This window comes from Brachypodium distachyon, chromosome 5, assembly GCF_000005505.3.
Source record: "Brachypodium distachyon strain Bd21 chromosome 5, Brachypodium_distachyon_v3.0, whole genome shotgun sequence".
Lineage (NCBI taxonomy): Eukaryota > Viridiplantae > Streptophyta > Magnoliopsida > Poales > Poaceae > Brachypodium > Brachypodium distachyon.
In genome coordinates this window covers 8,482,830-8,495,348 of record NC_016135.3, presented here as the reverse complement: position 1 = coordinate 8,495,348, position 12,519 = coordinate 8,482,830, and the positions used below count along the sequence as shown (strand labels likewise).

The window sequence follows — 12,519 nt, the reverse complement described above, 5'->3', positions numbered from 1 at the left end:
AGTCACCAACAAGTCTCCACGAATCTCTATGTGCATGCAATGCAAATGCCAAATGGAACGCCCGAACTATCTAACCCCTAGAAGAGCTATGAAACGAGTACTAAGCCGAGGGGGAACCCATATATTCTCCCACGAGCGGTTAGCGCGAAGTTTCTTGGGTCGGCGAAAACGAGAACTCAGTCCTTAGGTCGGCGCCAATGGAACAAAACACCAATGCGTTAGCACGGCCTCCCATCGTTGCCTTGTGCAGGTAATAACAGGTCAAGTTTAACAATTGCAATTAAATACAGAAAAGTAGCATGTGGATGTAGCAATTTTGGAACCCCAGATATAAGGACACTAGACTCGCGACTAAGCATGACATCTAATGGCCAAGAGGTAGGGCAACAACAAATATGTGACATGGTAATAGGACAAGTAACAAGACAAAGTTATTTGAGTAGAGCTGACTAAAAGCTATGCAATTCCTAGAGGCATCGTGTCAAGACTGCGATCGTAAATTAATGCAAGATTTGAGGGAGAGGCAATAGGTATAATCAACATGGTCAAGGAAGGGCTGCTTGCCTGGAGTACTCAATTGCCCGGAATTGAGCAAGAATCCTGGAAGAAGAACACAAGTGTAGTCATCGTCGTAGGAATCGAAGACTAGCGAGGAAGAAGCAAATACACCACATAAAAGGAAAGTATAAGCATACAAGATACACATGGTAATGTTAAATGTGCAATCAAAGGATGATGCAGGACATCTTAACAGCAAGTGAGTAGATGATACACTAATCATATTAAATGGATGGAATTCCAACTCCATAAGCAAGAGGTAAGGTGTTTTATACTAAACAGTAGGTTACAGTTGCTCAAACATGAATGAGAATGCCATGAACAGGTTCAGCAGGTCTTGGTGATCAAAATGCATATAAGGTTTGCCAGTTTTGGAGTTAGGAAACAACTTGTATGAATTAAACAAGTTTCAAAGGGATTCAAACTACCGTTCAAACAGATTTGAAGATATCAAATTCAAATGGGAAAACAAATGCCATATTAATATTCCTTGCATTTTTCTGAACAATTTACATGTCAAGTTCGCATGATTTGGACATGGATAGGTGCAACACATGATTTAACAAGAATAGCACAAAGAACCGACAAGGTCGGGGTTGCACACACTAATGGCAACAAGGTACCTGCAACTATCGATATTATCGGTACATACACGGCATCTCATACAACACATGAATGTCATCGGTCGCAACCTACGGGTCTACGCCGAAGAACGGTCGGCTCACGGGATGGTCGCACGTTATACCTTGGACACGTGCAGCGTCGCGATGTAGACAAAGTAGTCGACGTAGAGGAAGTAGTTGTACATGTTGGCGTTGTAGACGACATAGTCGTGCGCAGCAACTCGTCCGGCTCCAGGTCTTCGGTCTCCTCGGCACACGGCGACAGCAACACCAACACACCAAAGAGAGAGGGCAGCGGCAGCACCGAGAGGGCAGAGAGCAGTGGCAACACCACAACAGGAGAGAAGAGAGAGGGAGAGCTAGCACAGCAACAGCAGCAACAAAGAGGGAGATAGAGAGCAGCAGCAGCACACAACCGAGAGGGAGATAGAGAGCAGCAGCAGCACGCAAGGAGGCTTGGTCGTGCAGGGGCTCGGCTTGGGCGAGCAGCAAGCGAGGACAGCGAGGGGACCTAGGCGGCGTGGCTGGGGGCAGCAGGCGGCGCCGGGGGCGAGGTGCAGGCGCGGGCGGAGCAGGGGAGGACGGGAGGCGCGCGCGCGGAGCAAAACCGGCGACGAGGGGAGCGAGAGGCGGAGGTGCGGGCAAGGGAGAAGGGCGTGAGCGGTGGTGGTCGCCGGTGAGGGGAGCAGCAGGGCGCGAGGCGGGCGCGGTCGACGGGGAGAGGCGGCGCGGCGCACGCGAGGCCAGGGGGTTGCGGAAGGAAGGCCGCGGGGAGAGGGAGGCGCGCCGGCCATGGAAGGAGGAGGTGCCTGGGGATTCTTTCGGGAGGAAGAAGAACTGGCGGCGGCAGGAGGAAAAGAATAGGGAGAAAGAAAAAGAAAGGAGAGGATTAGCTTTCTACAGGCAAGCAAAAGAATTAGGGTTTGGCTTAATGGGCTGGCTTTTGGCCCAACAAACAGTCGCACACAAAAAATAAACTAATCTGATATTTAATTTGATTTCGAAATAAAAATAAGAAGAGAGACGGTGTAGGTTTAATTAGACCCGGAATTAATTTGTCAAACCCAAATTAGTATTTGTACAAAAACAGGTTTCGAATTTTACGAACACACGAAAAGGCAAACACATGGAACGACAGCCTTTATGCAAAAATAGTTTCATGCGACATGATGCTAATGACATGGCAAATTGAAGATGACATGAGCATGACACGATCTGAAGATGATTAAATTACAAGACAGTCCAAAAAGGGCTTAAAAGGAAAAGGATTGTTCTCGGGATGTTACAGTCTTGTCCTGTCTTCACTGTTCTGCGAGTCCCGCCTGCATGCCCGAGCGCGGTTTGCTGGGGTGCACCCTCCTGGCTAGCGCACCTGCTAGCTGCCGGGAGGCGTTCCTTCGGCTTCACGGGACCGGGGTTCCCGGGAGCATTTTGTACTCGGCCTTTAGCTTCACCTTCACTAAGCATCGTCTCCTCGAGGCAGGCTTCCCGGACTTATCGCTTCCCGGGAGGCCTTCCTGACAGGGCTTCGTCACATGCGACCCACGCGTCCCGTAGCAGTGGGACCCCGTGAGCCACTGGTACGACAGTAGCCCCCATGCGTGCGCCGGTAGCCTTGGAGCTCCCAGCAAGTATTATCCTCAGTTGGTTGCCGGGCTACGCCCTATCCGACGCGTGGGTCCCAAGGGGGAAACCCCCTGGCACCCGGCCTTGCAGGCCGCATCTACAGTTTCACTCCTCCGAGCAAAACGGTCGGGCGCACGATTTCGTGTCTTATCCCCCTTAATCACAGGGAGTTAAGGCCACGTCGCGCACCCCACTCTTAATCACCAATTCTTTAGGGCTCTTTTATTGCCGATCGTGGGGGTGTCTGTTGCAGTCCGCCAGCCCCGATAAATACCCAAGGCCGGCGGTGGGCACTCCCCATTGCCTCTCGCTCCTGCCATTGCCTCCTCCTAAGCTCCCCGTGCCCAACTCCGACCAAATCTCCTCTCCACCGCCACCGATGTCTTCCAAGGGACAGAACCGTCCCAAGGGGAGCACCAGCAAAGGGGAAAAGCGTGAAAATGCTGGCAAGAAGGAGATGTCGGACAGAGCCCGAAAGGATGACTAAATGCGAGCTAAGTTCGCTTTCTTCTCCCCCGGGTACAACGGCGAGGGAGTCGACAAGCTGGTCTTGGCGCTGGCCACCAAGCATAATGAGCACGGGCCGACGTGGGTCCTCCCCGTCGGTGCGGAGCGCGACGGGCACTACTTCCGGATCTTCGGGAGGTTCATCCTTGGCGGGTTCGTGCCGTCGCACTCCTACTTCCTTTCAGCCATCATGGAGACCTACGGGCTCATCATGGCGCAGCTTCACCCCACGTCGTTCTTCACATTGGCTGTTTTCCAACACCTCTGTGAAGCGTTCGTGGGGGTGATGCCGTGGCACTATTCCGCCACTACTACTACCCGAGGGTGGAGAAGAAAGCTCCCCTGTCCTCGGGGGTAGTGTTCCGATTCCGCGACAGGATCAAATCGGAATTCATCGAGCTGGGGAAGAAAAAGATCGAGCACGAATGGTGCCACGACTAGTGCTGGGTGCGCACCGACGAGCTCCAGGAGTTCCACGAGGAGCCCCTCGGGCCTCCGAAGGGCTCTGACGACTAGACGCTCCGCAACCAGAAGGACGAGGAGCTGGCCCCAATCTGTGCGAAGATCAAGGCGCTCTGTGAGGCTGGGCTCATGGACACGGATGTGGCGTGCCCCTTCATCGGGAGGCGCGTGGCCCCCCTGCAGCGGCGCTCGCATCCGGCGGGGATGTACACCGGGGCCGGCGACCGGACCCGGCTGCAGCGCACGGACCTCCTCCCGGAGGAAGTGCAATTCTGGGTGAAGGGTATCACTGGCGAGGACGAACCTTACCGGCTGCTCCCGCTTGGAGCGAACCCGCTCCACGGCGGGATCCCGAACCCGGGAGCCCGGGATCTCCCACCCTGCGACGAGTGGGGGATCGGGGAGGACCCCTCAGCGCAACCCTCCCCCCTGCAGCCCGGGCCCCAGAAGGGGAAGGAGCCGACTGCGGACTCGGGGAGAGGGGGCCAAGGCCAGGCCTTCGCCAAGCAGAGGGCTCGGACTCCGACGACTCCTCGCTGGGCGTCAGAGGAGACCTCAGCGACGATGATGGTGACGACGACGTTCCCCCGGCAGCCGACGAAGTCGTGCCAGAGGAGGACCATGAGGAAGACGACGTCCCCCTGGTGAGGCGGTCCGTGGCAGAGCGGGCGGGCAGGCGGGAGGCCAGCCCGCAACTCCAGGAGCCTCACGGAGACGCGGGGGCTGGGGCCTCCGGCGGCAGTGGCGCGGCTGCAGCAGCCGCCTCGACCACCCCGGCGACTCCGACAGCTCCCCCCGCGCGAAGCGGCCCTCCGGCAAGGAGCATCCTAGCGGACAGGGTGCTCAAGCTCAAGCCAGCGGGGTAAGTCCAATGTTGTCCAGAACAGCTTTGATTTCACAAAATTATTTTGTGCCTGTCTAATCTATTTTTGCGTTTTCCAGTTCGTCGAGGAAGAGGGGGCGGCGCCGGCAGCCCCAACAAGAAGCCTCGCCCGGAATCGGGCGGCGGCGACCAAGACGCTGCTGACGCAGCGGTTGTGACGGCGGCAGCGACTGTTGGGGACCCAAGGATCCCCGATTCGAGCTCGCAGGGCACCGGCCCGACGGCAGGTACGTGCATGTTCGAACACTTTCTTTACCTATTCGCGCCTACAGAGGTGCAGGGGATCGACCTCACTGGCGAGGTCGACGACGATACTCTGACGGAGGCTGCCTCCATCGGAGCTCTTCAACAATCGGTCACAGCGTCTATCGGGGCCGTGACTGCGGCCACAGGTGACGCCGCACAGGGGGCGCCGTCTGAGGCGGGTGACACAGAGCAGCCTCCGCCAGCCGGGACGGGCGGTGGTGCCCTGGAGAAGCCCCCGAGCCCCCAGCTCGCCCCTTCGGACGAGCATGGAGCAGCGGGGCTCGGCCAGGCCAGGGGCGTGCCATCAAATCCTGATGCGCCCTCGGGGTCGCAGACGGTCGCGGCGGGTCCTCCTCCTCCGCCGGAGTCGCCTTCAGCCTGGGCCTAGGGGAGCTCGCCGAGCGGACTTGGGGCCGGATCACCTTCGACCCCAGCGTGTTCCAGCAGGGAGACCAAGTGATCGACAACATCCAGCAGCAGCAGCGGATGTTCGTCGATTTCTTCAACGATGCGCAGCAGCACCAAGCCCGCGTCATAGTGGAACTAGGCGCAGCGCGGCGGGAGGCAGAGGAGCAGTGCACCGAGCTGCAACGGCTCCGGGAGGAGCTCTAGCAGGCGCGGCAAGTCGGGCAATGCCTGCTGTGCAAGGGGTGGCGGAGGCGCAGGTCCTTCGGCAGCTGAGGGATCTCCAGCAAGAGCACCAGCGGGAGCTCGAGCTGGTAAAGGCCACACACGCCAAGAGCGAGGAGGAGCACCAGGCGGCTCTGGACTCGTTCCAAGGGCGTCTCCGGGAGAAGACGGACTTACTGTCCGGTTACTCCCTGGAGATCCAGCGCCTCCGCCGCGAGGTCGGAGAGCTGGAGACGGCGGCTGCAACAGCAGCCGAAGCCTCAGCGTGCCGGGAGAAGGAGCTGCAGGCCAGGCCCGCTCCCGGGAGCGCGAGCTTGCGGGGCCGCTCAAGGCCGCCCAAGATGCCAGCTCGTCCCTTCAGGGCAAGCTCGACATGGTGCGGCAGGGACTCCGGCTGATCGACGATGACAACACCAAGAAGGCGTCGGAGATCGGTAGGCTGAAGTCTGAGGGCCGCGAGCACAAGCTGCAGGCCCAAGAGGCGCGCAGCGCTTGCACCGAGCTGCGGGCCCTCAGGACAGGGGAGGTGGCCAGGCTGAAGAAACTGGCGGACTCGGCGGTGAAGGCGTTGCACGGGTTCGACATCCCTGTGGCTTCCTTCAATGGGGCAGACATGGGGAGCTTTACTTCGTTCTTCGCAGACTTCGTCGGCCGGCTGAGCGGCCTGCAGATCTGTGTCACGGCCTTCGGGGACCGGCAAGTCGGCCTTGCGGCCGAGCAGGTCGCTGGGCAGATTCTCACCCGAGTCCACTCCGCCCACCCTGACTTCCCGTTCGAGTCGGTCTTCGACGCTTGGTCGGACAAAGAAGAAGCCAAGACCCATCGGGAAGCGGTGCGGGGCATCGTGGACGAAATGGTCGCGCGGATGCAGGGCAAGGTCGATGAAGACGAAGCCGCTGCTAAGGAGGTTGCCGGAGAAGCCCCCGATGCCGAGGATGCACCTGACACCGACGCAGCCGCCCCGGGAGCACCTCCCGTGTAGTTTCCTGTTGTTTTTTATTTTCCTGCAAGTGGCGCGTGGCGCCTTAGAACTTTTTTATGTTAGCTTTCCCTTATCGTTACCAGTGTTACTCGTTAACTCGTTTTGTTCAAGCTTCAATATACATCCAATGCTACTTTTACTTGCTTCTTTGCGTAAGACTAGCTTGCCGGGGAGGGGCTCTGTTCTTCTCGTGTTTTAGCCTTGAATACCCGGGGACTCGCCAACTACGTGCTTGACCGGACTAGGGACTCGGGACGGACCCGCGGTGCCGACCTAGGACCAAACAGCAGCGGCTAGTCACTCCGTCTGCGGGTTAACTACCCCAGCGCGCACGCTCCGGGACGGACCCGCGAGCCACGTTTGGGGGGCGTCCTCACCCCACAAGCGTCCTTCCTATGCTCCGGCAACACAGGGACCGAACTTACCCCAGCAAACCAGTGTTACTGAAGGGAAAAACCAAGAACTCAAAATGAGATACTTAGCTTCCCGTTCTTTTTGGACTTGTTGCACCTTGTTGAGAGCCGTGGCAAGGACGCGGTGGCCGTGCACCCTCCAGCAGCACCTTCGGAGCCGCGGAGGCATGCACCACCACCGCGCCTTTACGACGCCTCTCGCTTGTCTCATTGCCATTTCTGGGGTTGTTTCGTAAGGGATGTGGCAGGGTCGCGATGGTGGGAACACCCTGAGCGACACGCGCAGAGGGATGCACCACCATCGCCTCTGTGTGACATCTCTTGCCTTCTTGCCCATTGCTGGTGCTGCACTTGCCCCGGTCTCTTTAAATAGCCAAAGCGTGCTCTTGCCTCCACACGCGCGGGACCACCAGTCGCCGCGTGGAGGCACTGGCCCTGTCTCAGTTTCCGGCATCAAGCCTCGAAGTAATTGCCATATATGTACAACTTACTTGCAAGACGAGGACACCCGTGACCACCCCACGAGCATCACAGTGTGCCTTCGCCTCATCTTTACCCTGCATGTTAGATTCCTGCAGTGCCCAAGGTGCATAGCAAAAAAAATTTGAAATGCATGAAAAACAGTATAAACTGGATAACCTCCTGCCTCCCAGCCCCTGGGCACGGAAGAGTCGACCTCAGACCTGGTTGTGAGTATCTTTACATTTCCAAGGTGCCTCGCTGGCACGTAGCACGTTGCGGACGGATCCAGCAACTGCTAGGCCTCGTTCCGGGGCATCCACCATTTCCATGGTGCCTCGCTAGCACGTAGCACCGTTGCGGACGGGTTCGGCAACTGCTAGGCCTCGTTCCGGGGCGTCCCGGCAACGAGGTTGGTTTTTGGGGTTCCGGCAGCCCCCTGCTCACAGCCAAGGATGAGGAGACAATTCTGTGCACCTAGAGCAGGAGACAGAAGCATTAACAAATAGCAAAGCATAACATTCATTGAAGCAACACTGATCTTTATTCAACTTTGTGCTAGCGGATTACAATCGGGCCTTGCCCGGCTACACTAGCTTAAAGAGGCACGCTGCCGCAGCGTCACCTGTGGGTAAGGCACCACCGTTTCACGGGTAGAACTTGTGTAGATGCTCAATGTTCCAACTATTAGGCACCGGGGACGGACTCTCCTGTCGTGATAACAACGGAGTCCCTGCTGGTAGCTTGCAGCTCGTATAGCAGCACGGCATCTAATCTCCTCGATGAAGGTTAGGTCATCAATCATCTGTGTGTGTTGCCTCTTGTCGCCGTACGCGCGTACCCGAGTTGACCCATACTTGAACTCGAGGGGCAGCACAGCTTCTGCCCGGTAGATGACGGTAAACGGAGTTTGACCCGTCGCCCGACTCAGTGTGGTCCGCAGTGACCACAGCACGGGCTGGAGTTCTTCAACCCGATGTTTCCCGTGGCCTTTGAGCTCGTCAAAGTTTATCGTCTTGAGCCCCCGCAGCACCTCTGCGTTGGCTCGCTCAACTTGCCCATTGCTCCTCGGATGAGCAACATAGGGAAAGTGAATCTTAGTGCTCATGTCCTCACAGTAAGCTTGGAACACCGCACTAGTGAATTGTGTGCCGTTGTCGGCGATGATGCCGCTAGGCACACCAAACCAGCACACAATGCCCTTGAAGAACTTGATGGCCGTCTGCACCGTGACGGCTCGGACAGGCTTCACCTCGATCCACTTCAAGAACTTGTCGATGGCCACGAGTAGGTACACATAGCCGCAAACTGCTCTCGGCAGCTTGCCGACGATGTCCAGCCCCCAGACAGCGAATAGCCACGAGGACGGGATGACTTGCAAACTTGCGCTGGTTGGTTGCTCTTCTTGGCGTGAAACTCGCATGCTTCACAGGTCTTGACTAATTGTTCAGCATTGGCTAGTGCTGTCGGCCAGTAGAAGCCGTGCCGAAACGCTTTCCCAGCTAGTGCCCTAGAGGCCACATGGTGTGAGCATGTGCCTCGATGTATATATCCTCCAGCAACGTGCGCCCTTCCTCCTGGGGCACGCAGAGGAGCATGACTCCGTTAGGACGCCTCCGGTAGAATTCTCCGTCCACCAGGGCGTACATCTTAGCTTGCCGGGCTACTCGCTCCGCGGCAACGTCATCCTCCGGGAGGGTTCTGTCCCTGAGGTAGCGAATAATACCTGTCTCCCAGGGTGGTGGCTCCCGGCTAGTATATGCCACCAACTTGGCGGCATAGCCCCCTGCAGCTGTAGGGTCAACCTGAGTTGCTGGAGGGCTTCCCCGGCAACTGTCTTGGGGTCGACAGAGGGCTTTGGCTGCCTCTGCACGAACACCCCAGGAGGTACCTTGCCGCGTTCCGCTGCCCATTTGGACAGTTCATCCGCAACAAAGTTGTCCTTGCGCTTTATGTGCTCAAATCGAAGTCCTTTGAACTTGGACTCCAATTTTCGCACTTCCTCCACATACGCTGCCATCTGGGGGCAGTCGTAGTCCTTATTCAACTGGTTGACCACGAGTTGGGAGTCCCCGCAAACAATCAGGCGCTTGATGTCGAGGGCGATCGCCGCACACAGGCAGGCAAGCAGTCCCTCGTACTCTGCTGTGTTGTTGGTGGAGTTGGCAAAGTCCAGCTGTATTACGAACTTCAGTTGGTCTCCAGTGGGCGACTCGATCAGCACGCCGGCACCGGCGCCCTGCAAGCAGAAGGCGCCATCGAAGTACATGACCCAGTACCCTTCGTCCAATGTGTCGGGAAGGCTCGCTTCCAACTCTTCTTCCTCTACGCCTGCTGACGTCCACTCTGCGACGAAGTCAGCAAGAGCGGTGCTCTTGATGCTCTTGGTGTTGGCGAAACGCAGCCCGAACTCCGCAAGCTCCATCCTCCACTCAGCCACCCAGCCGGTGGCTTCACGGTTGGTGAGGGCCCTCTCTAGGCAGAACCCCGACACCACCGTGATGCTGTGCGCCTGAAAGTAATGGCGCAGCTTCCTTGAAGCGAGCAGGATCCCAAGCAGAAGCTTTTGGACCTGCGGGTACCGTACCCGGGCATCACGTTGCACCATGCAAACGAAGTACACAGGATGCTGCACTAGCCGCTTGCGGGAGGCAGCCTGCGTGGGCTATCCCTCGGACCCAGGGGCAGAGGAGGTAGCCGAGGGTTCCTTCGGCTCGCCGGGATCCCCCGGGCCTTCCGTCCCAGCCCTCGGGACTTTCTCTTCCCTCTCGGCAGAGCACAGAGCTCACTACCTGGTCCGTCGCTGCTAGGTACAGCAGCAACGGCTCGCCTAGTTTGGGGGCGATGAGGACTGGCGGCGACCTCAGGTACCTCTTCAAGTCCTAGAACGCCGCCTCCGCCTCGGGAGTCTAATTGATTGGACCCTTCTTCTTCATCACCTTGAAGAAAGGCAGGGCTCGCTCGCCCAGCCTTGAGATGAAACGCCCGAGCACCGCAACACACCCGTTGAGGTGATGGACGTCTCTAACCTTGCGGGCTGCCTCCATCTTTTCGATCGCTTCGATCTTCTGTGGGTTGGCTTCGATTCCCCTATGAGAGACCAAGAAGCCCAGCAAGTGCCCCGAGTCCACACCGAACGTGCACTTCTCGGGGTGAAGCTTGAGCTTGATCCTGCGGAGATTGTCGAACGTCTCTTGCAGGTCGCCGATGAGTGAGTCCCTACGCCGCGACTTGAGGACGATATCGTCCATGTAGGCCTTGATGTTCCGGCCTAGCTGGGGCCCCAGACAATCGCGCAGGGCGCGCTGAAATGTCGAGCCCGCGTTCTTCAACCCGAAAGGCATGCACGTGTAATAGTAGCAGCCAACCGGGGTGATAAATGTTGTTTTCTCCTCGTCTTCGACTGCCATCTTGATCTGATGGTAGCCAGAGAAGGCATCTGAAAAGCACAAAGACTCACAACCCGCTGTAGAATCTACTATTTGATCGATTCGGGGTACCGTGAAGGGGTCCTTTGGACATGCACGGTTAAGATCAGTAAAATCTACACACATGCGCAATTTATTTTCAGCTTTAGGGACTACAATAGGGTTTGCTAACCAAGTGGGGTACAACACTTCCCTGATCGCCCGGCGTTCTTGAGCTTCTCCACTTCCTGCAGGATGAAGTCCTTGCGTTCTTGTGCTTGCCAGCGAACCTTCTGCTTGACGGGCCGCGCATCTGGCCGCACCGCCAGCCGATGCTCGATCACCTCCCTAGGGACTCCGGGAAGATCTGACGGCTCCCAAGCGAACACGTCATAGTTCTCCCGGAGGAAGGCGATGAGGGCGCTTTCCTATTTGTCGCCAAGGCTCGCACCGATGGAGACGGTGCGTGGCTCGTTGCCGGCATGCAGGGGCACCTTCTTGACCATGGTGCCCTCCTCCTTCAGCTTCGTGCCCTTGCTCATGCTCGGGCTGGAGCTGGAGCTGCCCCCGACATCCTGCCCGGGAATGCCTCGCGCCTTCTTTTGTGCGGGTTGTTCACCCGCAAGTGGATCCTCGTTCCCGGCAACATCATAGCCACCGGGATCCGCCATTGCGGAGGTCTTCACGACCTCGCCCACGCACCAAGCAGTGTCCTTCAAGTCGCACTTGATGGAGAGAACGCCGTATGTTGACGGCATCTTCATCACGCCGTAGGCGCAATGGGTTGCCGCCATGAACTTGATTAGCGCTGGCCGACCAATGATCCCGTTGTATGGCAACGGGGTGTGAGCCACATCGAAAATGATGTGCTCAGTCCGGAACGCTTCCCGGGAACCGAAGGTCACCGGGAGCGTGATTCGCCCCATGGGCTGCACCACACCGGGGCTGATCCCCCGGAACGGGTCGGTGGGCTTTATCTGCTCCTGGGGCAGTTGAAGCTTTGCCACCAGCTTGGCGGACAGCAGGTTGAGGCTTGCCCCACAGTCCACCAGTACCTTGGTCACCGTCACGTTATTTATGATCGGCGGCACTACGAGGGGGAGCACCCCTGAACCCAAGGGACGGATCGGGTGATCGTCCGAGTTGAAGGTGATCGGCACGTCTAACCACCTCAATAGCTGTTGCGCCTCCATGCTGGGGAGGAGGGCGCAGACCTCACACGTAAGCCGCTTCACGGCGGCGTGAGACGTGAGAGCATACGCTCCCCCGTGGATGCAGGCGACGTCGCGAGGCTCCTGGAAGCCAAGCTCGTCGGCGTCGCTAAAGACATCCTCGTGCTGCTCAACGCGAGGCTTGTCGCGTCCCCGGGGAGGCCGGTCCTTGCCGCCGCGGGCCTAACCGCGACCCCCCGCGGATTCTCCTTTGTCGGCGCCGGCTGCGCCCCGCCCTGCTCCGCCACGAGGATTGTTTGGGCATTCCTGGGAGAGGTGCCCGATGTCCCCGCAGTTGAAGCAAGTCCCGGCAGCGCGGCGCTCCTCGTGGCGCTGCTCGCGCTTCTCATTGATGGTGTGGAGAGTGCGGCAGTCTTGCACGTCGTGGGTGGCGTTGGTGTGGACGGAGCAGCGCGCGGCCGCTGCCGGCTTGCTGCTCGATGCTCCTGCCGACGCCGCCTTCTTGGCGAGCCTCTGGGGAGCCCCCGGCTCCGCGGCAAGCACTTGCTTCC

The 12,519-nt window shown here is 58.2% G+C and overlaps 1 protein-coding gene across 1 annotated transcript; it reads right to left on the bottom strand.

The window, feature by feature from the left end:
• Window positions 1–242: 242 nt before the first annotated feature.
• Window positions 243–4,399, bottom strand: LOC104585540. Its single transcript, XM_024456038.1, has 3 exons — window positions 4,331–4,399; window positions 1,304–2,078; window positions 243–645 (listed from the first exon to the last, which is right to left on the bottom strand). Exons 1-3 carry the CDS (start codon window positions 4,397–4,399, stop codon window positions 482–484), a joined length of 1,008 nt encoding a protein of 335 aa, XP_024311806.1. The 3' UTR covers window positions 243–481.
• Window positions 4,400–12,519: the final 8,120 nt, after the last annotated feature.

Bases quoted from the DNA above. Each gene is read 5' to 3' on its own strand.
- LOC104585540 (XM_024456038.1), bottom strand. From the start codon at position 4,399: ATGGTCCTCCTCTGGCACGACTTCGTCGGCTGCCGGGGGAACGTCGTC. The intron at 2,079-4,330 runs GTCTCCTCTGAC...GCTTGCCTGTAG, and splicing joins TCACCATCATCGTCGCTGAG to AAAGCTAATCCTCTCCTTTC. The intron at 646-1,303 runs GTATAACGTGCG...CTTCCTCGCTAG, and splicing joins CGACGCTGCACGTGTCCAAG to TCTTCGATTCCTACGACGAT.